Raw genomic sequence first — 27,520 nt, 5'->3', positions numbered from 1 at the left:
TGTGGATATCTGGAAAGTAAGATTACAAGGCATGTAGCTCTCATGAGGAATTTTCACAGGAGAAGTTGATATCACTCCTGGGTAGCGGGAAGCCAGTGGAAGCGAACGAGCAGTGCCAGTCGTCAGTAGCTCATTGACTGGGCATTGTGGTGAAGGTTAGAGTTTGCGCTGACTCATGGGGAATTTTCGCGGGAGAAGTTGGTATCACTCCTGTGTAGCAGGAAGCCAGTGTAAGCGAACGAGCAGTGCCAGTCGTCAGTAGCTCATTGACTGGGCATTGTGGTGAAGGTTAGAGTTTGCGCTGTACGAGGGATATCTGGAAAGTAAGATTACAAGGCAAGTAGCTCTCATGGGGAATTTTCACAGGAGAAGTTGATATCACTCCTGTGTAGCAGGAAGCCAGTGTAAGTGAACGAGCAGTGCCAGTCGTCAGTAGCTCATTGAGTGGGCATTGTGGTGAAGGTTAGAGTTTGCGCTGTACGAAGGATATCTGGGAAGTAAGATTACAAGGCATGTAGCTCTCCTGGGGAATTTTCGCGGGAGAAGTTGATATCACTCCTGTGTAGCAGGAAGCTAGTGTAAGTGAACGAGCAGTGCCAGTCGTCAGTAGCTCATTGACTGGGCATTGTGGTGAAGGTTAGAGTTTGCGCTGTACGAGGGATATCTGGGAAGTAAGATTACAAGGCATGTAGCTCTCCTGGGGAATTTTCGCAGGAGAAGTTGATATCACTCCTGTGTAGCAGGAAGCCAGTGTAAGCGAACGAACAGTGCCAGTCGTCAGTAGCTCATTGACTGGGCATTGTGGTGAAGGTTAGAGTTTGCGCTGTACGAGGGATATCTGGAAAGTAAGATTACAAGGCAAGAAGGAGCTGGGGGTGGTGACGGCCGACAGGGAGCTCTGGCGTGGGCTGGTCCACGAGGTCACGAAGAGTCGGAGACGACTGAACGAATGAACAACAACAAGCTCTCATGGGGAATTTTCACAGGAGAAGTTGATATCACTCCTGTGTAGCAGGAAGCTAGTGTAAGCGAACGAGCAGTGCCAGTCGTCAGTAGCTCATTGACTGGGCATTGTGGTGAAGGTTAGAGTTTCCGCTATATGAGGGATATCTGGAAAGTAAGATTACAAGGCATGTAGCTCTCATGGGGAATTTTCACAGGGGAAGTTGATATCACTCCTGTGTAGCAGGAAGCCAGTGTATGCGACCGAGCAGTGCCAGTCGTCAGTAGCTCATTGACTGGGCATTGTGGTGAAAGTTAGAGTTTGCGCTGTAGCAAGGGATATCTGGAAAGTAAGATTACAAGGCATGTAGCTCTCATGGGGAATTTTCGCAGGAGAAGTTGATATCACTCCTGTGAAGCAGGAAGCCAGTGTAAGCGAACGAGCAGTGCCAGTCGTCAGTAGCTCATTGAGTGGGCATTGTGGTGAAGGTTAGAGTTTGCGCTGTACGAGGGATATCTGGAAAGTAAGATTACAAGGCATGTAGCTCTCATGGGGAATTTTCGCAGGAGAAGTTGATATCACTCCTGTGTAGCAGGAAGCCAGTGTAAGCGAACGAACAGTGCCAGTCGTCAGTAGCTCATTGACTGGGTATTGTGGTGAAGGTTAGAGTTTGCGCTGTAGGAGGGATATCTGGAAAGTAAGATTACAAGGCATGTAGCTCTCATGGGGAATTTTCACAGGGGAAGTTGATATCACTCCTGTGTAGCAGGAAGCCAGTGTAAGCGAACGAGCAGTGCCAGTCGTCGGTAGCTCATTGACTGGGCATTGTGGTGAAGGTTAGAGTTTGCGCTGTACGAGGGATATCTGGAAAGTAAGGTTACAAGGCATGTAGCTCTCATGGGGAATTTTCATGGGAGAAGTTGATATCACTCCTGTGTAGCAGGAAGCCAGTGTAAGCGAACGAGCAGTGCCAGTCGTCAGTAGCTCATTGACTGGGCATTGTGGTGAAGGTTAGAGTTTGCACTGTACGAGGGATATCTGGAAAGTAAGATTACAAGGCATGTAGCTCTCACGGGGAATTTTCACGGGAAATGTTGATATCACTCCTGTGTAGCAGGAAGCCAGTGTAAGCGAACGAGCAGTGCCAGTCGTCAGTAGCTCATTGACTGGGCATTGTGGTGAAGGTTAGAGATGAGCATCCTCATTCCATTTCCCTCCAAGTTTGAAGTTTGTGCTGTACGAGGGATATCCGGAAAGTAAGGTTACAAAGCATGTTGATCTTGTGGGGAATTTTTGCGGGGGGAGTTGCTATCATTGCACTGTACTGGGAAGCCAGAAAAAGTGAACGAGCAGTGCCAGTCGTCAGTAGTTCATCGACTGGCATTGTGGTGAAGGTTAGAGATGAGCGTACTCATTTCGTTTCCCTCCAAGTTTGATGTTGGCGCTGTACGAGGGATATCTGGAAAAGGTGACAAGGCATGTAGCTCTCATGGGGAATTTTCATGGGAGAAGTTGATATCACTCCTGTGTAGCGGGAAGCCAGTGGAAGCAAACGAGTAGTGCTTGTCGTCAGTAGCTCATACAGTGCGTTTTGCTGAAGGTTAGAGATGAGTGTCCTCATTCACTTTCCTGCCAAGTGTGAAGTTCACGCCATACGAGGGATATCCGGAAAGTAGGCTTACCAGGTGTTAGGAATTGTGGGAGTTGAAGTCCAAAACACCTGGAGGGCCCAAGTTTGCCCATACCTGGGGTAGAGATGGCCAACCTTGGAGCCTAACACTTCCCGCTCTTGTTTCCCCAAGTTCTCCAAGTCGATGGTGCTGGACGTGTACAGCGAGTACGTCAACAACTTCACTGGCGCCATGTCCCTGATCAAGAAGGCCTGTCTCACCAAGCCTGCCTTCCTGGAGTTCCTCAAGGTCAGGGGAAGAAGACGTAAGAGGGCCATGTTGCAGGAGGAACCCATAGAGAGGTTGAGGATTCAATGCTGCAGGCTATGTTTTGCAGTCTTACGACCCTGCAGCTATATTATTATCATTATTATTTTTAGTTTCAGTTAGTCACCTATTGGGGAAATAATAACCTTGATAGATAGATAGATAGATAGATAGATAGATAGATAGACAAACGTACAGACAGACAGACAGATGGAAGGGTAGATAGACAGACAGACGGATGGATGGATGGATGGGTAGATAGACAGATGGATGGATAGATAGATAGACAGACGGAAGGATGGATGAGTAGATAGATGGATGGATGGATAGACAGACAGATGGATGTGTAGATAGATAGATAGATAGATCGATAGATAGATAGATCAATTGATAGATAGATAGATAGATAGATAGATAGATAGATAGATAGATAGATAGATCGATGGATGGATGGATGGATGGATGGATGGATGGATGGATGGATGGATGGACGGATAGATGGATGGACAGAAGGATGGACAAAAGACAGGCAGGCAGGCAGGAAGGTGGATGGATGGATAGATAGATAGAGAGATAGATAGACAGACAGACAGACAGACAGATAGATGGGTAGATAGATAGATAGATAGATAGATAGATAGATAGATAGATAGATAGACGGACAGACAGACAGATAGATGGGTAGATAGATAGACGGAAGGAGGGAAGGATGGATGGACAGATAGACAGTCAGACAGATGGATGGGTAGATAGATTGATGGATGGACGGACGGACGGACGGACAGATAGATGGGTAGATAGATAGATAGACGGACGGACAGACGGATGGATGGACAGATAGACAGCCAGACAGATAGATAGATGAGTGGGCAGATAGATAGACGGACGGACGGACAGACATACAGACATACAGACAGCTAGATGGGTAGATAGATGGATGGATGGATAGATAGACAGATAAACAGATAGATACATAGATAGACAGATAAACAGATAGATAGATAGACAGACAGACAGATAGAGATATGTGTGTGTTTGTTTTTTATCTATTGTATTTTTATGTTCATTTATTTTTGGATTGGTTGAGCCAACAGGAGAGGCGGGTAATACATAAAATGTGTTGTTGTTGTTGTTGTTGTTGTTGTTGTTAGAAACACAACAAGATGAGTCCACAGCGGACACTCTGCTGGCTGTTGTATTGGATTATTATTATTATTATTATTATTATTATTATTATTATTATTTACGTGTACATAAGAACACAGCACACATGCACATCAGGTCCAAGTGTCTGGGAATTGTCATTCAATTTCAAAGTCCTTGCTTGTTGTTATTGTTGTGATTATTGTTGTTATTGTTAAGAGAAGAAACAGCAGAGAAATTAAGTAATTCAGAGCTCCTGTCTCAAGGACTTTAACTCTCTTCGGAGGACTGTGGCAATTACACCCAGGAGGAGAAAGGGGTTGAAGCCTTTTTCGGTTCTTAATTCTTGTTGATTGTTTGTCTAAGTGTCCTCCATGTGTTCCTTGTGCAACTAAGTCACCTTCCAAGCAATTAGATAGCGTGGGGGCAGAACAGTTATTGTTGTTATTGTTGTTATTGTTAAATGTGGGGCGAGGTCAGCATTGTACATGTTTCATTGTGGGCGCTTCTCCCTTTGGACAGAAGCGGCAAATGGGCAGCGTGGACCGGGTCACTCTCTACGGACTGATGGTGAAGCCCATCCAGAGGTTTCCCCAGTTCATCCTCCTGCTCCAGGTACCGTCTTCCGGGGTTCCTTGTGGTGTGTTACGGCATTCGGAAGCGACTCGCTTGAATGACGCTCTGTCCTTTGTGGGGTTCTAGGACATGCTCAAGAACACGCCGAAAGGCCACGCGGACCGGCTGTCCCTCCAGCTGGCCCTCACCGAGCTGGAGACCTTGGCGGAGAAACTGAACGAGCAGAAGCGGCTTGCTGACCAACTGGCCGAAATCCAGCAGCTGACCAAGAGCATCAGCGACCGCAGCAGCCTCCACAAGGTCAGGAGATCACGCTGGAGATGTGCAGGGAAAGTTTAATATTTGGGGTGGACCTTTGCTTACTAGGCATGCCATTATTTCCCAGTTAGAAATTCCCTTATTCTTGGTGAAGTGGTCCTTGGTGAAGTGGTTCCTGGTGAAGTGGTCCCTGGTCAAAGTGGTCCCTGGTGAAGTGGTCCCTGGTCAAAGTGGTCCCTGGTGAAGTGGTCCCTGGTCAAAGTGGTCCCTGGTGAAGTGGTCCCTGGTCAAAGTGGTCCCTGGTGAAGTGGTCCCTGGTCAAAGTGGTCCCTGGTCAAGTGGTCCCTGGTCAAAGTGGTCCCTGGTCAAGTGGTCCCTGGTCAAAATGGTCCTTGGTCAAAGTGGTCCCTGGTCAAAGTAGTCCCTGGTCAAAATGGTCCCTGGTCAAAATGGTCCCTGGTCAAGTGGTCCCTGGTCAAAGTAGTCCCTGGTCAAGTGGTCCCTGGTCAAAGTGGTCCCTGGTCAAAATGGTCCCTGGTCAAAGTGGTCTCTGGTCAAAGTGGTCCCTGTTCAAGTGGTCCCTGGTGAAGTAGTCCCTGGTCAAAGTGATCTCTGGTCAAAGTGGTCTCTGGTCAAAGTGGTCCCTGTTCAAGTGGTCCCTGGTAAAGTTGTCCCTGGTCAAAGTGGTCCTTTATCAAGTGGTCCCTGGTCAAAGTGGTCCCTGGTGAAGTGGTCCCTGGTCAAAGTGATCCTTGGTCAAAGTGGTCCCTGGCCAAGTGATCCCTGGTCAAAGTGGTCCCTGGTCAAAGTTGTCCCTGGGGAAGTGGTCCCTGGTCAAAGTGATCCTTGGTCAAAGTGGTCCCTGGTCAAGTGATACCTGATCAAAGTGGTCCCTGGTGAAGTGGACCTTGGTCAAAGTGGTCCCTGGTCAAAGTGATCCTTGGTCAAAGTGGTCCCTGGTCAAGTGATCCCTGATCAAAGTGGTCCCTGGTGAAGTGGACCTTGGTCAAAGTGGTCCCTGGTCAAAGTGATCCTTGGTCAAAGTGGTCCCTGGTCAAGTGATCCCTGATCAAAGTGGTCCCTGGTGAAGTGGACCTTGGTCAAAGTGGTCCCTGGTCAAAGTGATCCTTGGTCAAAGTGGTCCCTGGTCAAGTGATCCCTGATCAAAGTGGTCCCTGGTGAAGTGGTCCTTGGTCAAAGTGATCCTTGGTCAAAGTGGTCCCTGGTCAAGTGATCGCTGATCAAAGTGGTCCCTGGTCAAAGTTGTCCCTGGGGAAGTGGTCCCTGGGGAAGTGGTCCCTGGTCAAAGTGGTCCCTGGTCAAAGTGGTCCCTGGTCAAAGTTGTCCTTAGTCAAGTGGTCCCTGTTCAAATGGTCCCTGGTGAAGTGGTCCCCGGTCAAAGTGGTCCCTGGTCAAGTGGTCCTTAGTCAAGTGGTCCCTGTTTTAGTGGTCCCTGGTCAAAGTGGTCACTGTTCTAGTGGTCCCTGGTGAAGTAGTCTCTGGTGAAGTGGTCCTTGGTCAAAGTGGTCCCTAGTCAAGTGGTCCCTGATGAAATGGTCCCTGGTCAAAGTTGTCCCTGGTCAAAGTGGTCCTCAGTAAAGTGGTCCCTGGTCAAAGTGGTCCCTGGTCAAAGTGGTCCCTGGTCAAAGTGGTCCCTGTTGAAGTGGTCCCTGGTCAAAGTGGTCCCTGTTGAAGTGGTCCTGGTCAAAGTGGTCCCTGGTCAAAGTGGTCCCTGGTGAAGTGGTCCCTAGTCAAAATTGTCCTTAGTCAAGTGGTCCCTGGTCAAAGTGATCCCTGGTGAAGTGGTCCTTAGTCAAGTTATCCCTGGTCAAAGTGGTCCCTGGTGAAAGTGGTTCGTGGTCATTAAAAGGTTGGGAACCACTGCTTTAGATGATTCCCTTCTTCTGTTGTCTTGAAATAAGTTGCCTCAAGAGCTTTAGTCTTGAAGCTTTGACTATTTCCATCCGTTCCAGCGGCCACGTCTTCCCCTTGTTGGTCTCAGCGTTATTGTTTGGGGACGTGCGTCTTTCGGAACGGGCTTTGCGATGTTCGGTCGCATCCGTGTCCCATTAACCTTGCCGCGAAAGAAAGGCAGCCGTTCTTCTTCTCTGTCGTCTCCATCTCTCCGCAGTTGTTAACCTCGGGTCAGCGCCAACTGCTGCTCTGCGAGACGTTGACCGAGACGGTTTACGGCGACCGGGGCCAGCTCATCAAGTCCAAGGAGCGGAAAGTCTTCCTGCTGAACGACATGCTGGTCTGCGCCAACATCAACTTCAAGTGCGTGCCCGTTGCAATTGCGTGTTTACGGGAGAAAGGGGTCAGGTCGGGACTCTTTCCCTCCGGGGCGTCGTGTTTAGCCTCCGTTACGATTACACCTTGCCACAAAGTGTGAGAAAGGCTCACCTTAGTTGTAAAAATGTCCGTAGGTGGAAATACGTTCACTCCTCTCTGTAGTTTTTGAGCAAGTGTGAGGTGCAAATGTGGAGTCAAGGCGGTGCAAGGAGATGCCATTGACTTACATTATGATGTCTCTCTTCCGCAGGCCGATTAATACCAGGTAGGCCTTTGCATCCTTTGGGTTGGCGTGCCGTGCCGAGGTTGTGCATGCCGGCGTTGTTTCCCCAAATTTACCGTTGTGTTTTGCAGTGGGGTTTGGTTCTGCTGTGCTTGGGAGCCCAATCTCGTCTGTGCATTGGGGATCCGTTCCGGGTTTTGGTCCGAACTTTAAAGTCGCTGTCCCAAGTGCTGGAGCCTAGCCTCCCCTCCCAATATCTTGTTTATTTAATACTACCTCACAACACCAAAATACAAAAAGATGTGATGAATTCATGTAAACAATGAACATATTATTATTATTATTATTATTATTATTATTATTATTATATTATTATTATTATTATTATTATTATATTAGAATCATAGAATCATAGAATCAAAGAGTTGGAAGAGACCTCATGGGCCATCCAGTCCAACCCTATTCTGCCAAGAAGCAGGAATATTGCATTCAAATCACCCCTGACAGATGGCCATCCAGCCTCTGCTTAAAAGCTTCCAAAGAAGGAGCCTCCACCACACTCCGGGGCAGAGAGTTCCACTGCTGAACGGCTCTCACAGTCAGGAAGTTCTTCCTCATGTTCAGATGGACATTAGGGTTGGCGTGCCGTGCCGAGGTATAATAATTATAATATTATAATATTATATTATTATTGTTATATTATTATTATATTATATCATTATTATTATAATATTATTATATTATATTATTATTATAATATTATTATATTATATTATTATTATAATATTATTATTATATATATTATATTATTATAATTATAATTATATAATTATTATAATATAATTATTATAATATTATTATATTATATTATTGTTTTATTATTTTTATTTTTATATTATTATATTATATTATTATTATATTATATAATATTATAATTATTATATAATTATTATATAATTATATTATTATTATTATTCATGTAAACAATGAATATTTTTAAGTGGTGCTTGGGACAGACTTCAAAGTTGGGACTAAGATAGGAAATGGACTGGGCACAAATACTTGGAGCTTTGCGCATCTCTTACATTCCTTCTTCTCTTTCTCCTCCTTCTTTTCCTTCTCCTTCTCTGTCTCCCCTTTCTCTTTCTCCTTCTTGTAATCCTCATTCTCTTTCTCGCTCTCCTGCTTGTTCTTGTCCTTCCCATTCTTTCTCTTTTTCTTCCTTCTCCTCCTCCTTCCCCCTGTTCTCCTCCATTTTCCTTCTCTTTTTCCTCCTTCTCCTTTTCTTTCTCTTCCTTCTTCTTCTCTTTCACCTCCTACTCTTCGTCCTCCTCCTTTCTCTCCTCTCCTCTTTCTCTTCCTTTTCTATCTCCTCCTCCTTCTCCTTTCTTCCACTTCATTTTCTCTTCCTACTCCTGCTCCTCTTTCTTCTTGTCCTTGTCCTTCTTTTTCTTTCCTTCTTCTATCCCTCCTCCTCCTCTTTCTTCTTCTTTCTCCTCCTCCTTTTCCTTCTCTTTCTCTGTCTCTCCTTTCTTTCTCCTTCTTGACATCCTCGTTCTCTTTCTCACTCTCCTCCTACTTGTTCTCATCCTTCCCATTCTTTCTCTTTTTCTTCCTCCTTCTCCATTTCTTTCTCTTCCTTCTTCTCTTTCACCTTCTACTCTTCGTCCTCCTCCCCTTTTTCTTTCTCTTCTTTCTCTTCCTTTCTCTTTCTTCCACTTCTCCTCCTCCTGCTCCTTTCTTCTTGTCCTTCTCCTCCTTTTTCTTCTCCTTCTTCTCTCCCTCCTCCTCCTCTTGCTCCTTGTCCTCCTCCTCCTTTTTCTCCTCCTCCTCCTCCTCCTTTCTCCTCCTCCTTTCTCCTCCTCCTTCCTCTTCCTTCTTTTCCTTCTCCTTCTCTGTCTCCCCTTTCTCTTTCTCCTTCTCCTTGTCCTCCTCCTTTTTCTTCTTCTCTTTGTCTTCCTCCTCCTCCTTTCTTCCTCTTCTCCTCCTCCCCCCCTTTCTCTTCCTCATCCTCTTTCTTCTTGTCCTCCTTTTTCTTCTCCTTCTGCTCTCCCTTCTCCTCCTCCTTCTCCTTTATTCCTCTCCTCCTCCTCGTCCTCTTTCTTGTCCTTCTCCTCCTCTTTCTTCTCTCTCTTCTCCTTCTCCTCCTTTCTTTCTCTCCTTGTCCTCCTCCTCCTTTTTCTTCTCCTCCTTGTCCTCCTCCCTTTCTTCTTCTTGTGGTTATTATGATTAAAAGCGCAACCAGTTTCCTTTACCTTTCCATTCCTTTCTTCTCCAGGGGCCAGCTTGAGATCAGCAGCCTGGTCCCTCTGGGCCCCAAATACATTGTGAAGTGGAACGCGGCCCTCCCTCAGGTCCAGGTGGTGGAGGTCGGCCAGGAGGGCAGCGGTGGCAACAGCGCAGCTCAGGAGAAGGACCACCTGGTGGTCCAGAACGTGGCCTCCAAGCGGCACATGCCCAGCAGCCAGGCCTCCACACACAGTGAGTCTGGGGGGACCCCCTCTCTGCCCCTCCTGGGTCCTCCTTCTTCTTGGTCTCCTTTTCCTTGTTCTCCTTCTCCCCCTTCTCTTTGTTTGCCTTCTCATTCTCCTCCTTCTCCTTGTTCTCCTTCTCCTCATTCCCCTCGTCTTCCTTCTCCTTGTGCTTCTTTTCGTTCTCTTTCTCCTTGTTCTCCTCCTTCTTCCCTTCATTCTCATTCTCCTTGTTCTCCTTCTCCTCATTCCCCTTGTCCTCCTTCTTTCCTTCATTCTCATTGTCCTCATTCTTCTTGTTCTTGTTCTCCTCCTTCTTCCCTTCGTTCTCATTCTCCTCATTTTTCTTCTTGTTGTTCTCCTCCTTCGCCTTCTGCTTCTCTTCATTCTCCTTCTCATTGCCCCCTGCTCCTTTTTCCCTCCTTCTTTTCTTCGTTCTCCTCCTCTTTCTCCTCCTCCTTCCCTTCATTCTCAATCTCCTTCTCCTTGCTCTCCTTTTCGTCATGCCCCTTGTCTTCCTTCTCCTCCTTCTACTTGTGCTTCTTTTCGTTCTCCTCCTTGTTCTCTTCCTCCTTTCCTTCATTCTCATTATCCTCATTCTTCTTGTTGTTGTTCTCCTCCTCCTCCTGCTTCTTCTCTTCATTCTTGTTTTCATTGTCCCCTGCTCCTTGTTCTCCTCCTTCTCCTTTTCCTCTCCTCCTTCCCTTCGTTCTCATTCTCATTTTTCTTCTTCTTGTTCTCCTTCTGCTTCTCTTCATTCTCCTTCTCATTGTCCCCTGCTCCTTGTTCTCCTCCTTCTTTTCTTTGTTCTATTTCTCCTTCTCCTTGTTCTCCTCATTGTCCTCTGCTCCTTGTTCTCCTCCTTCTCCACCTTCTTCCCTTCGTTCTCATTCTCCTCATTTTTCTTCTTCTTATTCTCCTCCCCCTGCTTCTCTTCATTCTCCTTCTCATTGTCCCCTGCTCCTTGTTCTCCTCCTTCTTTTCTTTGTTCTACTTCTCCTTCTCCTTGTTCTTCTCATTGTCCTCTGCTCTTTGTTCTCCTCCTTCTCCACCTTCTTCCCCTCGTTCTCATTCTCCTCATTTTTCTTCTTCTTCTTCTCCTTCCCCCGCTTCTCTTCATTCTCCTTCTCATTGTCCCCTGCTCCTTGTTCTCCTCCTTTTCTTCGTTCACCTTCTCCTTGTTCTCCTTCTCATTGTATCCTGCTCCTTGTTCTCCTCCTTCTCCACCTTCTTCCCTTCATTCTCATTCTCCTCATTTTTCTTCTTCTTCTTCTCCTCCCCCCGCTTCTCTTCATTCTCCTTCTCATTGTCCCCTGCTCCTTGTTCTCCTCCTTCTTTTCTTTGTTCTACTTCTCCTTCTCCTTGTTCTCCTCATTGTCCTCTGCTCCTTGTTCTCCTCCTTCTCCTCCTTCTTTTCTTTGTTCTCCTTCTCCTTGTTCTCCTCCTTCCACGTCTCGTGGTTTCATTCCCTTGGATGCCTTTGGACTCTCCCCTCAGATAAAGTCTACCTGGGCCCCCCTCGCCTCTTCCAGGAGCTTCAGGACCTTCAGAAGGACCTTGCGGTGGTGGAACAGATCACGCTGCTCATCAGCACCCTCCACGGGACATACCAGGTGGGCCATTGTTAACATGCCGTTCATATTTAATTCAAATTCATATTATTATGATGGTATTATTACTATTACTATTATTATTGTGTTGTTATTATTGTTATTGTTATTATTATTATTATTATTACAGTATTATATTATATGGTTGTTGTTAACATGCAATTCATATTTAATTCATATTTATATTATTATTATTATTGTGGTATTATTATTATAGACTCACAAGCTGTGAGGATGCCTGACATAGATGTGGGTGAAACATCAGGAGAGAATGCTTCTGGAACATGGCCAGGCAGCCCAGAAAACCCTCAACAACCCATAAATACATTATTATTATTATTATTATTATTATTATTATTATATTATATTATTACAGTCTTATTATTATTAGAGTATGATTATTGTTGTATTATTATTATTATTATTATAGACTCACAACCTTTGAGAATGCCTACCATAGATGTCGGCAAAACATCAGGAGAAAATGCTACTGGAACATGGCCGGGCAGCCCAGAAAGCATTATATTATATTGCTGTTGTTGTTAACATGCCATTCATATTTAATTCATATTTATATTATTATTACGGTTACCATTACTTTTATTATTGCATTATTATTATTATTATTATTATTACAGTATTATTATTATTACAGTATTATTATTATCGCATTATATTATTATTATTATTATTATTATTATTATTATTATTGTGGTATTATTATTATAGACTCACAACCTTTGAGAATGCCTACCATAGATGTGGGTGAAACGTCAGGAGAAAATGCTACTGGAACATGGCCAGGCAGCCCAGAAAACCCTCAACAACTCATAAATATATTATTATTATTATTATTATTATTATTATTATTATTATTATAGACTCACAAGCTGTGAGGATGCCTTCCATAGATGTGGGCGAAACGTCAGGAGAGAATGCTTCTGGAACATGGCCAGACAGCCCAGAAAACCCACAGCAACCCATAAATACATCATCATCATCATCATCTACATTATTATTATTATTATTATTATTATTACAGTATTATTATTATTATTGTGGCATTATTATTATAGACTCACAAGCTGTGAGGATGCCTGCCGTAGATATGGGTGAAACATCAGGAGAGAATGCTTCTGGAACATGGCCAGGCAGCCCAGAAAACTCACAGCAACTCATAAATACATTATTGTTATTATTATTATTATTATTATTATTATTATTATTATTACAGTATTATTATTATTATTATTATTATTATTATTATTATTATTATTGTGGCATTATTATTATAGACTCACAACCTTTGAGAATGCCTACCGTAGATGTGGGTGAAACGTCAGGAGAGAGTGCTTCTGGAACACGGCCAGGCAGCCCAGAAAACCCACAGCAACCCATAAATACATTATTATTATTATTATTATTATTATTATTATTATTATTATTATTTAATAATATTATAAGTATATAGTAAGACAGGATCTAGAGCTTGTGGTGCCCATCCCTTCAGTCCTGGTCTGAACCTTCTCTCCTTCCTTTGTGGCAGAACCTGAACATGACGGTGGCCCAAGACTGGTGCCTGGCCCTCCAGCGGCTGGTGCGGGTCAAGGAGGAAGAGATCCACTCGGCCAACAAATGCCGCCTCCGCCTCCTCCTCCCCGGGAAGCCAGACAAGTAGGTCCCTGCTTCCTTCCCATTCCCATGCTCCTATATTCCTTGAAGAGTTGGGAAGCCTTTCCCTGATTGGTTCCGTAGTGCGCTGGATCCATCCTCTCCTCCTTCCTCTGTTCTTGAATCCAGGTCTGGCCGGCCCATCAGCGTCATGGTGGTCTTCATCACCCCGAACCCGCTCAGCAAAATCTCCTGGGTGAATCGCTTGCACTTAGCCAAAATCGCCCTCCGTGAGTACTTCCCAAGTGCTTAAAGACATCAGTTGTTGTTGTTGTTGTTGTTGTTGTTATAGTTGTTCTGCGCCTTCGAGTAGAAGACTCCGTATTCGTTTATCCAACATTCTGCTGGCCCATTGATGTTGGATAAGCAAGACACTACTGTATTTATATATGCTTCCCTCACACTGAGGCCTTCTCATACTGAGGCCTACTGAGGCCTTCTCACACTGAGGGCTCTCTCAGACTGAGGCAAACTAACACTGAGGCCTTCTCACACTGAGGGCTGTCTCAGACTGAGGCAAACTAACACCGAGGCCTTCTCACACTGAGGGCTCTCTCAGACTGAGGCAAACTAACACCGAGGCCTTCTCACACTGAGGGCTCTCTCAGACTGAGGCAAACTAACACTGAGGCCTTCTCACACTGAGGGCTCTCTCAGACTGAGGCAAATTAACACTGAGGCCTTCTCACACTGAGGGCTCTCTCAGACTGAAGCAAACTAACACTGAGGCCTTCTCACACTGAGGGCTCTCTCAGACTGAAGCAAACTAACACTGAGGCCTTCTCACACTGAGGGCTCTCTCAGACTGAGGCAAACTAACACTGAGGCCTTCCCATACTCTCTTGTGTTCCAGAATTCATTTAGTTATTTATTTGCAGCATTTATATTCCGCCCTTCTCACCCCACAGGGGACTCAGGGCGGATCACAATGCGCATCTACATGACAAACATTCAATGCCACAGACACACAACATGGACTTCAACCAGGGGCTTCATTCACACTGAGGCCTTCTCACACTGAGGGCTCTCTCAGACTGAGGCAAACTAACACTGAGGCCTTCTCACACTGAGGGCTCTCTCAGACTGAGGCAAACTAACACTGAGGCCTTCTCATACTGAGTCCTACAGAGGCCTTCTCACACTGAGGGCTCTCTCAGACTGAGGCAAACTAACACTGAGGCCTTCTCACACTGAGGGCTCTCTCAGACTGAGGCAAACTAACACTGAGGCCTTCTCATACTCTCTTGTGTTCCAGAATTCATTTAGTTATTTATTTGCAGCATTTATATTCCGCCCTTCTCACCCCACAGGGGACTCAGGGCGGATCACAATGCGCATATACATGACAAACATTCAATGCCACAGACACACAACATGGACTTCAACCAGGGGCTTCATTCACACTGAGGCCTTCTCACACTGAGGGCTCTCTCAGACTGAGGCAAACTAACACTGAGGCCTTCTCACACTGAGGGCTCTCTCAGACTGAGGCAAACTAACACTGAGGCCTTCTCATACTCTCTTGTGTTCCAGAAGTTATCTGTCTATTTATTTGCAGCATTTGTATTCCGCTCTTCTCACCCCACCGGGGACTCAGGGTGGATCACAATGCGCATATACATGACAAACATTCAATGCCACAGATACACAGCATGGCCTTCAACCTGGGGCTTCCCTCACACTGAGGCCTACTCCCACTGAGGGCTCTTTCAGACTGAGGCAAACTAACACTGAGGCCTTCCCATACTCTCTTGTGTTCCAGAATTTATTTATTTGCAGCATTTATATTCCGCCCTTCTCATCCCGCAGCAGGGGACTCAGGGCGGATCACAATGTGCATACACATGACAAACATTCAATGCCACAGATACACAACATGGCCTTCAACCTGAGGCTTCCCTCACACTGAGGCCTTCTCATATTCTCCTGTGTTCCAGAATTTATTCATTTATTTATTTGCAGCATTTATATTCCGTCCTTCTCACCCCGCAGCAGGGGACTCAGGGCGGATCACAATGCGCATATACATGCAAGACATTTAATGCCACAGACACACAGCATGGCTTTCAATCTGGGGCTTCCCTCACACTGAGGCCTTCTCATACTGAGGCCTACTGAGGCCTCACACTGAGGGCTCTCTCAGACTGAGGTAAACTAACACTGAGGCCTTCTCATACTCTCTTGTGTTCCAGAATTTATGTATTTATTTATTTGAAGCATTTATATTCCGCCCTTCTCAACCCACAGCAGGGGACTCAGGGCGGATCACAATGCGCATATACATGACAAACATTCAATGCCACAGATACACAATATGGCCTTCAACCTGGGGCTTCCCATCAAAGTCTACCCGACAGATGGCCAACCAGTTGGAAGGGAGCCCCAAAGGCCATCCAGTCCAACCTCATTGGGCGGTAAAGAAAGACACCATCAAAGTCTACCCGATAGATGGCTAAACAGTTGGAAGGGAGCCCCAAAGGCCATCCAGTCCAACCTCATTGGGCGGTAAAGAAAGGCACCACCAAAGTCTACCCGACAGATGGCCAACCAGTTGGAAGGGAGCCCCAAAGGCCATCCAGTCCAACTTCATTGGGCGGTAAAGAAAGACACCATCAAAGTCTACCTGACAGATGGCCAACCAGTTGGAAGGGAGCCCCAAAGGCCATCCAGTCCAACCTCATTGGGCGGTAAAGAAAGACACCATCAAAGTCTACCCGATAGATGGCTAAACAGTTGGAAGGGAGCCCCAAAGGCCATCCAGTCCAACCTCATTGGGCGGTAAAGTAAGACACCATCAAAGTCTACCCGACAGATGGCCAACCAGTTGGAAGGGAGCCCCAAAGGCCATCCAGTCCAACCTCATTGGGCGGTAAAGAAAGACACCATCAAAGTCTACCCGATAGATGGCTAAACAGTTGGAAGGGAGCCCCAAAGGCCATCCAGTCCAACCTCATTGGGCAGTAAAGAAAGACACCATCAAAGTCTACCCGACAGATGGCCAACCAATTGGAAGGGAGCCCCAAAGGCCATCCAGTCCAACCTCATTGGGCAGTAAAGAAAGACACCATCAAAGTCTACCCGACAGATGGCCAACCAATTGGAAGGGAGCCCCAAAGGCCATCCAGTCCAACCTCATTGGGCAGTAAAGAAAGACACCATCAAAGTCTACCCGACAGATGGCCAACCAATTGGAAGGGAGCCCCAAAGGCCATCCAGTCCAACCTCATTGGGCGGTAAACATTGCTTTTGCTAATTTTTCTTCCATGTATTTAAGACATTTTCTGTGTGTCTGGCGGTAATTGATGTGTACGATGCTGGCACCTGCCTTTTGGCTTTCAATTAGCAGGCTTTCTGGTTTGCCTTTCTAATTTTCCTGTAATTAAAAATGCTGATCTCCCTGAGGCTGCCGGCGAAGGGAATTTTTTTTTGAAAAGGACGAAACTATACTCCCCGATGAACGGCAGCTGTCCGAAGGAAACGATAGTAGTTTGGCCATCTCCAAAGATTTTCAGAGATCCGCTTTGAGATGGAAGGCCGTCGCTCCCATCATGCCTCACTTGCTAGGAGTTGCAATCCAATGGAATCGAGGAAAGGAATATTTCATCATCTGAAAAAGAAAAATATTCCGAAATATTTCTGGTCCCAAGCATTTCAGGGAAGGGAAGCTCAACCTTCAGCAAATACTAGGCCTGGGTAACAACGGAAAAATTTGTTTCTAAAATCGATTAGTTTTTTGGGGGGTTTTGCGTTTCGTTATTTAAAATAATTACAAAATTTTCCTTTTAAAAAGTTCGATATTTACGAAATTTCGTAAATGTGTAAAAAATTACAAAACATTAACGAATCGATTTCCGAAACAATAACGAATCGATTCGTTAATGGTGGACGCGACCGCGAAATACGCTAAAAAGCCTCCAAAAACTTCTGAAGCTTCCCTCTCCCTCTGTTGTTGACTGTTGGTGTGATATTATAATTTTTTTTCACTAATTAAACAAAAAATTTGCCCCAGACATGTGGAAATAATAACGAAACGACCTCAAAACAATAACGAAACGAATACAATAACGAAATACGAAGCATTTACAAAACGTGTTTAAAAATTCGTTTTTTTCAAAAATTGCTCCAGAATGGTTCGTTATCGTTTTGTAATTTAAAAAATTAACGAATTATTAACGAATTACGAATTAACGAAACGAAACCGCCCAGCCCTAGCAAATACATGTAGTAACTGTCGGAACCCAGATGCCTTAAAGAGCCAGACTCAGGAGTATTTCCAAAACAATAGTTTATTAAAGCAAAGTAAACAGGACTCAGAGACACTTACTTCAGTGCCTCCGGTCAAAAAACCCGGATTAAGCAAGAGTTCTTCCAAAGCACACCAAAATCACACAGTTCAATGAAAACAAACAAACAAAGAGTCGTGAAGAGAAGCCATCGTCCAAATGCAGTCCAAAGTCGAAGAAATCCCAGTTGAAGGTTCCAAAGTTTACTTAGGCAGCATCGTTGTCAAAAGCAGTTCGAAGTCAAGGAGAGGGGAAATCCGGGAATCGAAGCTGGTTGGTACACGAAGATAAACAGCAACCTGCAGATCCAGGACCCAAGCCCAACAGGAAAGCGGCAACGACAAGACCCAAGGCATGAAACCAACACTTTGCCTACTGCAAAGTTCTATCATTCCAGTGCCTACATTTATCTTACAGTTCCTCATCCGATGATGAGCTGCCCTCCATCCCATCTTCCTCACTCTCAGCTGGCTTAGTTTCCATAACTGAACGCCAATGCCCATCCCTCCAACTCTTCCACCTCTTGTCAAGACTTAGGTCTCCCCATGATTCCACAGTATCACCTGATTGCCAATCCCCGCCACCAGAAAGCCCCACAAAAGTGTCACTAGACGTTGGTTGAGTACACACATTCTGAACCTCCTGAACCTTGGTCCAATCCAGTGGCTCCTCTTCATCCCCATCACTCCCAGACCCATCATTCCCAGAAAAACCCATGAAATCCTCTTCCTCCATGGGAGCAGTAAGTATGTCCCGGATCTTCTTTCTCTGACGCTCCTCGTCTGATTCCTGCTCTTGAGTAATTCTCTTAGTACCTCTATTCCCACCTATATCTCCTTCCTCTTCCTCACTCATTTCACTCTTGGAGAAACCCTCGAAGAACTCTTCATCAGTGGGTTACATAAGTATCTCCCGGATCCTCTTCCTTTGCTGTTCCTCGTCTAACACCTGGGCGCCTCTTTTCCCTCCTCTACCACACCTACTACCAGTTGCAGCGTTGACAACAGACTCTACTACAACATAACAATAACAACACTATTTAATATGATTGTTGTAGCCCAGCCACCTATTTATTTATTTTATGTACAGTATTTATATGCTGACCTTTTCACCTCGAAGCGGACTCGGGGTGGATCACAGAACACTCCTAACTTGGAGCTCCCAAGATGGGCAACTTGACACACGAAAACGTGTCGGGAATGTTGGATAAGACGGAATGTCGGATATGCAAAGGTCGGATAAGCGAGACTCTACTGGGAATGGGGAGAGAGTTTGGGAGCGCTCTTTTAATTGACGAGAAAATGCTGGAGGAAACGGGGGGTGTTGAATAAGAGCGTTGGATGAGACGGAATGTCAGATAAGTGAGGGTCGGATAAGTGAGACTTTACTGGGAAGGGAGACAGAGTTGGGGAAATGCACTCCTTTAATTGAAGGGGAAATGCTGGAGGAAAAGGGATTCAGATAAGATGGAATGTTGGATAAGCAAGACTCTACTGGGAAGGGAGAGAGAGTTGAGGAGCACTCCTTTAATTGAAGGGGAAATACTAGAGGAAAAGGGGAACGTCGGATAAGACAGTATGTTGGATAAGTGAAGGTCGGATAAGCGAGACTCTACTGGGAATGGAGAGAGAGTTGGGGAGCGCTCCTTTAATCGAAGGCGAAATGCTGGAGGAAAAGGGGAAGCGTCGGATAAGACGGAATGTTGGATAAGTGAAGGTTGGATAAGCGAGACTACTGGGAATGGAGAGAGAGTTGGGGAAATGTGCTTCTTTCATTGAAGGGGGAATGCTGGAGGAAAAGGGGAAGCGTCGAATAAGGCGGAATGTCAGATAAGTGAAGGTTGGATAAGCGAGATTCTACTGGGAAGGGAGAGAGAGTTGGAGAGCGCTCCTTTAATCGAAGGTGAAATGCAGGAGGAAAAGGGGAAGCGTAGAATAAGACGGAATGTCGGATAAGTGAAGGTGAGATAAGCGAGACTCTACTGGGAAGAAAGAGAGAGTAGGGGAGCACTCCTTTCATTGAAGGGGAAATGCTGGAGGAAAAGGGGAAGTGTCAGATAAGACGGAATATCAGATAAGTTAAAGTCGGATAAGCGAGACTCTACTGGGAAGGGAGAGAGAGTTGGGGAATGCTCCTTTAATTGAAGGGGAAATGCTGGAGGAAAAGGGGAAGCGTTGGATAAGATGGAATGTCAGATAAGTGAGGGTCGGATAAACGAGACTCTACTGGGAAGGGAGAGAGAGTTGGGGAGTGCTCCTTTATTCGAAGGGGAAATGTTGGAGGAAAAGGGGAAGTGTCGGATAAGACGGAATATCAGATAAGTTAAAGTCGGATAAGCGAGACTACTGGGAATGGAGAGAGAGTTTGGGAGAGCTCCTTTCATTGAAGGGGAAATGCTGGAGGAAAAGGGGAAATGTCGAATAAGACAGAATGTCGGATAAATGAAGGTTGGATAAGTGAGACTACTGTATCCATCTATCTTGGGGATGGAGAGAGAGTTGGGGAGCGCTCCTTGAATTGAAGGGGAAATGCTGGAAGAAAAGGGGAATGTCGGATAAGAGCTTTGGATAAGCGAAGGTCGGATAAGCGAGACTCTACTATATCTCTCTATCTTGGGAATGGAGAGAGAGTTGGGGAAATGTGCTCCTTTAATCGAAGGGGAAATGCTGGAGGAAAAGGGGGAACGTCGGATAAGAGCATTGGATAAGTGAAGGTCGGATAAGCGAGACTCTACTGTATCTATCTATCTTGGGAATGGAGAGAGAGTTGGGGAAATGCTGGAGGAAAAGGGGAACGTCGGATAAGACAGAATGTCGGATAAGCGAAGGTCGGATAAGTGAAACTCTACTGTATATTAAAAAGCGAATCCTATATATGTTCTCTTCCATTTTAAGAAAAAGGAAGAGAAAAAAGAGGGAAAGAAAACTTCATTTTCAAATCCTATTTGAATTCCCAGCGATGATTTGATTTTGCTTTCATGAAACGGGAAAGGGAAGGAGGCGGTTTGTTGGCCTGCTTGAATCGGAAAGGCCCTGCGGGGAAATGCGTTTAAAAATAAAACACATTACAAACTCTTGATGAGGAACATTTTGTAATAGATGGGCATGTGTATCCGTCTGTTTGATTTATCTACTTGCTGTAAATGTGTGTGTGTGTGTGTGTGTGTATATATATATATATATATATATATATATATATATATATATAATTTATGGGTTTTAATTTCAGCCTGCGTTTGTGAGTAGGCTGTAACGGTGTATATATTTATGATGCCTTTGTCTGTATAATTAAAATATGTACTTATATGATTGTGTGTGCATATTTATGATGCATATGTAATTAAAATAATACATATTTGATGTGGGTGTATATATTTATGATACACTTGGAAGGCCATCCTACTTGGACAGAAATGATCGTCGATGATGATGATATGTTTATGATGCATGTATGCATAAAATATGTATATGTTTGTGCATGTATGTGACTTGGAAGGCCATCCTACTCGGACACGAGTGATCGTTGACGATGATGATATATTTATGATGCATATATATACGTAGAATATGTATATGTTTGTGAGTATATGTGACTTGGAAGGGGTGTTCTATGGGTAGATGGTCCTTGAGGGCTGTTTGGAGAGGGGCTCGTCTGGAGGGCTCCTGAAGGGATTGGGTGTTCACTTTGCGCCTTGTCTTTCTTCCTTGGAGTCTGCGCTTGGGGGTGATCTTGATAGGGATGTGTTATTGCCCCAACTTTATTCTCCGTCTTCATTGCTATGATACTTCACCTTGTTGATGGGAAGCTTCCCACTGGAGTGGAAATCATCTATCGGACAGACCAAAAAGCCGAAACCAAGGATGCAACAACATCTGTTATAGAACTCCAGTATGCTGATGACAACGTTGTCGGTGCGCATCCAGAAGAAGATCTACAAGCCACTCTAAACACCTTCACAGAAGCTTACGAGGAGATCGGCCTGTTATTAAACATCGAGAAAACCAAAGTGTTCTTCCAGCAGTCACCAACCAATCCCTTTCCAATGCCAGAAATACAGCTTAATGGTGTAATATTAGAAAATGTTGACCATTTCCGCTCTCTTGGCAGCCACCGCTCCACAGAAGTCAACTTTGACACTGAAATACAACACTGCCTGAGCTCTGCGAGTGCAGCATTCTTCCGAATGAAGCAGAGAATGTGTAAGGACCGGGACATCCGTAGGGAGACCAAGGTGCTTGTTTGTAAAGCTATTGTCCTCCCAACCCTTTGAGACGTGGACTGCCTACAGACGTCACATGCAACTCCTGGAATGATTCCATCAGCGCTGCCTCCGGAAAATCCTGCAAATCTTTTGGGAAGACAGGCGGACAACCGTCAGTGTGCTGGAAGAAGCAAAGACCACCAGCACTGAAGCGATGGTCCTCCGCCATCAGCACCGCTGGACCGGCCACGTTGTCCGGATGCCCGACCACCGTCTCCCAAAGCAGCTGCTCTACTCTGAACTCAAGAATGGAAAATGGAATGTTGACAGACAGGAAAAGAGATTGAAAGATGGGCTCAAAGCCAACCATAGACACGGAGAACTGGGAAGCCCTGGCCTTTGAGCACTCCAGCTGGAGGTCAGCTGTGACCAGCAGTGCTGCATAATTTGAAGAGGCACGAATGGAGGGCGAAAGAGAGCAACGTGCCAAGAGGAAGGTGCATCAAGCCAACCCCAACCGGGACCGCCTTCCACCTGGAAACCAATGCCCTCACTGCGGGAGAAGATGCAGGTCAAGAATAGGGCTCCACAGTCACCTACAGACCCACCGCCAGGACACCAAACTTGGAGGACCATCATCTTCGGACTATGAGGGATTGCCTAAGTAAGTAAGTAAGTAAGTAAGTAAGACAGACTTGGAAGGCCGTCCTACTTGGACATGAGTGATCACCGATGATGACGATATATTTATGATGCATATATACGTAGAATATGTATACGTTTGTGAGTATATGTGACTTGGAAGGCCATCCTACTCAGACGCGAGTGATCGTCGATGATGATGATATATTTATGATGCATATATGCATAAATGATGTATATATATATGATGTGCATATATATTTATAGTCATATGTTCATAAAATATGTGCATGTCTGATGTGTATGTATAGATAAGTCCATCAAATCCATTTGATCCATTTGATGTGTATATATTTAAGTGGCTGGAGTGTCCACTTACACAGACAGGCTCCCACTGCTCACCAGTGGCCGTCCCTCCAATGACATTGCAGGTTATAGTGAGCACCGTGAACATGTCCAAGAGCCCCACCATACTGCTCACAACCCAAGTGAAGGCATTCATATGGGGAGAATTCCAGCCTAGATTTTATGTGCTTCCTCCACCACAGACATCCCAGTGTTTCTTCCTCTCTCCATTGGTGTGAAATTTGTATGACCCCGCCCACTCCCTCTCCAGCAAACTGAACACGCTAGACAGGTTTGAGGGTTATATGATGTGCATATGTGATGCTTTGGCACTTAAAAGCCCTGGCTGGGGATGATGGGAGTTGCAGTGCAGCGTGTTAACAGGGATTCTTTGTCTTGCCGCAGGGGAAGAGAACCAGCCCGGCTGGCTGTGTCCCGAGGAAGACAAGAAGAGCAAGGCTCCCTTCCGCTGCCCCATTCTGGTCTGCCGCTTCTCGGCCTTCTCTTCCAGAGCCCTGGACTTACAGGTAAGCCTTTGCGAAAGTCCATTCGTAAGAGTTTGGAGAGACCCTAGAGGACATCCAATCCGACCCCCTTTTTATTATTCAGAAGCAGGATGGCCATCTGTCTGGAGTGCTTTGATTGTGTTTTTGCTACTTGGCTGAAAGAAGGGGGTTGGATTAGATGGCCCTTGGGTTCAACCAAAGGAGGAGGAGGAGGAGGAGGAGGAACCATGTGGATGAGGTAATACATGGCACACACAATTCACGGGGAGAAGGAAGGAAGGAAGGAAGGAGGGAAGGGAGGGAGGGAGGGAGGGAGAAGAGGAGAGGAGGGGTTTACACATGGCACACAGAACACATGGAAGGAAGGAAGGAAGGAAGGAAGGAAGGAAGGAAGGAAGGAGAGGAGAGGAGAAGAGAGGAGGAGGTTACATATGGCAGACAACACACGGAAGGAAGGAAGAAGAGGAGAGGATGGAGAAGGTAACACATGGCACACAGAACACAGGAAGGAAGGAAGGAAGGAAGGAAGGAAGGAAGGAAGGAAGGGAGAAGAGAAGTTTACACATGGCCCAGACAACACATGGAAGGAAGGAAGGGAGAAGAGGAGGTTACACATGGCACATGGAACACACGGAAGGAAGGAAGGAAGGAAGGAAGGAAGGAAGGAAGGAAGGAAGGGGGGAGAGGAGGAGTTTACACATGGCACACAGAACACACGGAAGGACAGAATGAATGAATGAATGAATGAATGAAGGAAGGAAGGAAGGAAGGAAGGAGAGGCGGTTACACATGACACAGACAACACACGGAAGAGGAGAGGATGGAGAAGATAACACATGGCACACAGAACAGAAGGAAGGAATGAAGGAAGGAAGGAAGGGAGGAGTTTACACATGGCACAGACAACACAAGGAAGGAAGGAAGGAAGGAAGGAAGGAAGGAAGGAAGGAAGAAGAGGAGAGTATTCAGAGGTCGGCTCAATGGCTTCTGAAACCTTGGGCAGAGAAACAATCACAGGCTGAACCACAACACCCACTGACAGTGATGTTTTCCCAATTGCACATGCGCGACTGCCATTACCAAAGTAATTACGGAGATTCATAATTTCCGAAATTTTCACTACTAGACTCCTGTGAATCCCCAACTCCATCAGGTACAGAACCAGACTCCTGTGAGTCTTCATAGGCCTGCTCAATGCCTTCTGAAACCTCGGGCAGAGAAACAATCACAGTCTGAACCACAACCCCCACTGGCAGTGATGTCTTCCCAATTGCGAAGTAATTACGAAGATTCATAATTTCCAAAATTTTCACTATTAGACACCTGTGAACCCCCAGCCACATCAGGTACAGACTCCTGTGAGTCTTCAGAGGCTTGCTCAATGCCTTCTGAAACCTTGGGCAGAGAAACAATCACAGGCTGAACCGCAACACGCACTGACAGTGATGTTTTCCCAATTGCGAAGTAATTACGAAGATTCGTAATTTCAGAAATTTTCACTACTAGACTCCTGTGAATCCCCAACTCCATCAGGTACATAACCAGACTCCTGTGAGACTTCAGAGGCTTGCTCAATGCCTTCTGAAAGGTCAGGCAGAGAAACAATCACAAGCTGAACCGCAACACGCAATGACAGTGATGTTTTCCCAATTGCGAAGTAATTACGAAGATTCGTAATTTCCGAAATTTTCACTACTAGACTCCTGTGAATCCCCAACTCCATCAGGTACAGAACCAGACTCCTGTGAGTCTTCAGAGGCTTGCTCAATGCCTTCTGAAAGGTCAGGCAGAGAAACAATCACAGGCTGAACCGCAACACGCAATGACAGTGATGTTTTCCCAATTGCGAAGTAATTACGAAGATTCGTAATTTCCGAAATTTTCACTACTAGACTCCTGTGAATCCCCAACTCCATCAGGTACAGAACCAGACTCCTGTGAGTCTTCAGAGGCTTGCTCAATGCCTTCTGAAAGGTCAGGCAGAGAAACAATCACAGGCTGAACCCCAACACGCACTGACAGTGATGTTTTCCCAATTGCGAAGTAATTACGAAGATTCGTAATTTCCGAAATTTTCACTACTAGACTCCTGTGAATCCCCAACTCCATCAGGTGCAGAACCAGACTCCTGTGAGACTTCAGAGGCCTGCTCAATGCCTTCTGAAATGTCAGGCAGAGAAACAATCACAGGCTGAACCGCAACACGCAATGACAGTGATGTTTTCCCAATTGCGAAGTAATTACGAAGATTCGTAATTTCCGAAATTTTCACTACTAGACTCCTGTGAATCCCCAGCCCCATCAGGTGCAGAACCAGACTCCTGTGAGACTTCAGAGGCCTGCTCAATGCCTTCTGAAACATCAGGCAGAGAAACAATCACAGGCTGAACCGCAACACGCACTGACAGTGATGTTTTCCCAATTGCGAAGTAATTACGAAGATTCGTAATTTCCGAAATTTTCACTACTAGACTCCTGTGAATCCCCAACTCCATCAGGTGCAGAACCAGACTCCTGTGAGACTTCAGAGGCCTGCTCAATGCCTTCTGAAATGTCAGGCAGAGAAACAATCACAGGCTGAACCGCAACACGCAATGACAGTGATGTTTTCCCAATTGCGAAGTAATTACGAAGATTCGTAATTTCAGAAATTTTCACTACTAGACTCCTGTGAATCCCCAGCCACATCAGGTACAGACTCCTGTGAGTCTTCAGAGACCTATTCAATGCCTTCTGAAAGGTCAGGCAGAGAAACAATCACAGGCTGAACCGCAACACGCAATGACAGTGATGTTTTCCCAATTACGAAGTAATTACGAAGATTCATAATTTCCGAAATTTTCACTACTAGACTCCTGTGAATCCCCAACTCCATCAGGTGCAGAATCAGACTCCTGTGAGTCTTCAGAGGCGTGTTCAATGCCTTCTGAAACCTCGGGCAGAGAAACAATCACAGGCTGAACCGCAACACTCACTGACAGTGATGTTTTCCCAATTGCGAAGTAATTACGAAGATTCGTAATTTCCGAAATTTTCACTACTAGACTCCTGTGAATCCCCAACTCCATCAGGTGCAGAACCAGACTCCTGTGAGACTTCAGAGGCCTGCTCAATGCCTTCTGAAACCTTGGGCAGAGAAACAATCACAGGCTGAACCGCAACACGCACTGACAGTGATGTTTTCCCAATTGCGAAGTAATTACGAAGATTCGTAATTTCCGAAATTTTCACTACTAGACTCCTGTGAATCCCCAGCCCCATCAGGTGCAGAACCAGACTCCTATGAGTCTTCAGAGGCCTGCTCAATGCCTTCTGAAACCTTGGGTAGAGAAACAATCACAGGCTGAACCACAACACCCACGGACAGTGATGTTTTCCCAATTGCGAAGTAATTACGAAGATTCGTAATTTCCGAAATTTTCACTACTAGACTCCTGTGAATCCCCAACTCCATCAGGTGCAGAACCAGACTCCTGTGAGACTTCAGAGGCCTGCTCAATGCCTTCTGAAACCTTGGGCAGAGAAACAATCACAGGCTGAACCGCAACACGCACTGACAGTGATGTTTTCCCAATTGCGAAGTAATTACGAAGATTCGTAATTTCCGAAATTTTCACTACTAGACTCCTGTGAATCCCCAACTCCATCAGGTGCAGAACCAGACTCCTGTGAGACTTCAGAGGCCTGCTCAATGCCTTCTGAAACGTCAGGCAGAGAAACAATCACAGGCTGAACCACAACACGCACTGACAGTGATGTTTTCCCAATTGTGAAGTAATTACAAAGATTCGTAATTTCGGAAATTTTCACTACTAGACTCCTGTGAATCCCCAACTCCATCAGGTGCAGAACCAGACTCCTGTGAGACTTCAGAGGCCTGCTCAATGCCTTCTGAAATGTCAGGCAGAGAAACAATCACAGGCAGAACCGCAACACGCAATGACAGTGATGTTTTCCCAATTACGAAGTTATTACGAAGATTCGTAATTTCCGAAATTTTCACTACTAGACTGCTGTGAATCCCCAACTCCATCAGGTACAGAACCAGAATCCTGTGAGTCTTCAGAGGCCTGCTCAATGCCTTCTGAAAGGTCAGGCAGAGAAACAATCACAGGCTGAACCGCAACACTCACTGACAGTGATGTTTTCCCAATTGCGAAGTAATTACGAAAATTCATAATTTCCAAAATTTTCACTATTAGACTCCTGGGAATCCCTAGCCACATCAGGTACAGACTCCCATGAGTCTTCAGAGGCCTACTTAATGCCTTCTGAAATGTCAGGTGGAGAAACAATCACAGGCTGAACCACAACACCCATTGACAGTGATGTTTTCCCAATTGCGCATGCGCGATTGCCATTACCGAAGTAATTACGAATATTTTCACTACCAAACATTTGGAAAGACTTCAGAAACAA

At 45.5% G+C, this 27,520-nt stretch overlaps 1 protein-coding gene across 19 annotated transcripts in view; it reads left to right on the top strand.

The window, feature by feature from the left end:
• The window catches only part of ARHGEF10L (Rho guanine nucleotide exchange factor 10 like), a 151,265-nt gene that overhangs the window by 71,186 nt on the left and 52,559 nt on the right, over positions 1-27,520 (top strand). For 11 of the 19 annotated variants that reach the window (XM_067472737.1, XM_067472734.1, XM_067472735.1 and 8 more), the window contains 10 exons: positions 2,746-2,862; positions 4,546-4,638; positions 4,726-4,899; positions 6,989-7,134; positions 7,400-7,414; positions 9,651-9,853; positions 11,341-11,456; positions 13,000-13,127; positions 13,254-13,354; positions 23,001-23,122. In XM_067472737.1, the coding sequence (XP_067328838.1) occupies positions 2,746-2,862; positions 4,546-4,638; positions 4,726-4,899; positions 6,989-7,134; positions 7,400-7,414; positions 9,651-9,853; positions 11,341-11,456; positions 13,000-13,127; positions 13,254-13,354; positions 23,001-23,122 (1,215 nt within the window). The remainder of the gene's footprint in view (positions 1-2,745; positions 2,863-4,545; positions 4,639-4,725; positions 4,900-6,988; positions 7,135-7,399; positions 7,415-9,650; positions 9,854-11,340; positions 11,457-12,999; positions 13,128-13,253; positions 13,355-23,000; positions 23,123-27,520) is intronic. The other 8 variants (XM_067472736.1, XM_060758784.2, XM_067472745.1 and 5 more) reach the window with 1 other exon arrangement.

This window comes from Anolis sagrei, chromosome 13 (assembly GCF_037176765.1).
Source record: "Anolis sagrei isolate rAnoSag1 chromosome 13, rAnoSag1.mat, whole genome shotgun sequence".
Taxonomy (NCBI): Eukaryota; Metazoa; Chordata; class Lepidosauria; order Squamata; family Dactyloidae; genus Anolis; species Anolis sagrei.
The sequence above is the reverse complement of the archived record's forward strand: the minus strand, read 5'-3'. Positions and strand labels throughout refer to the sequence as shown.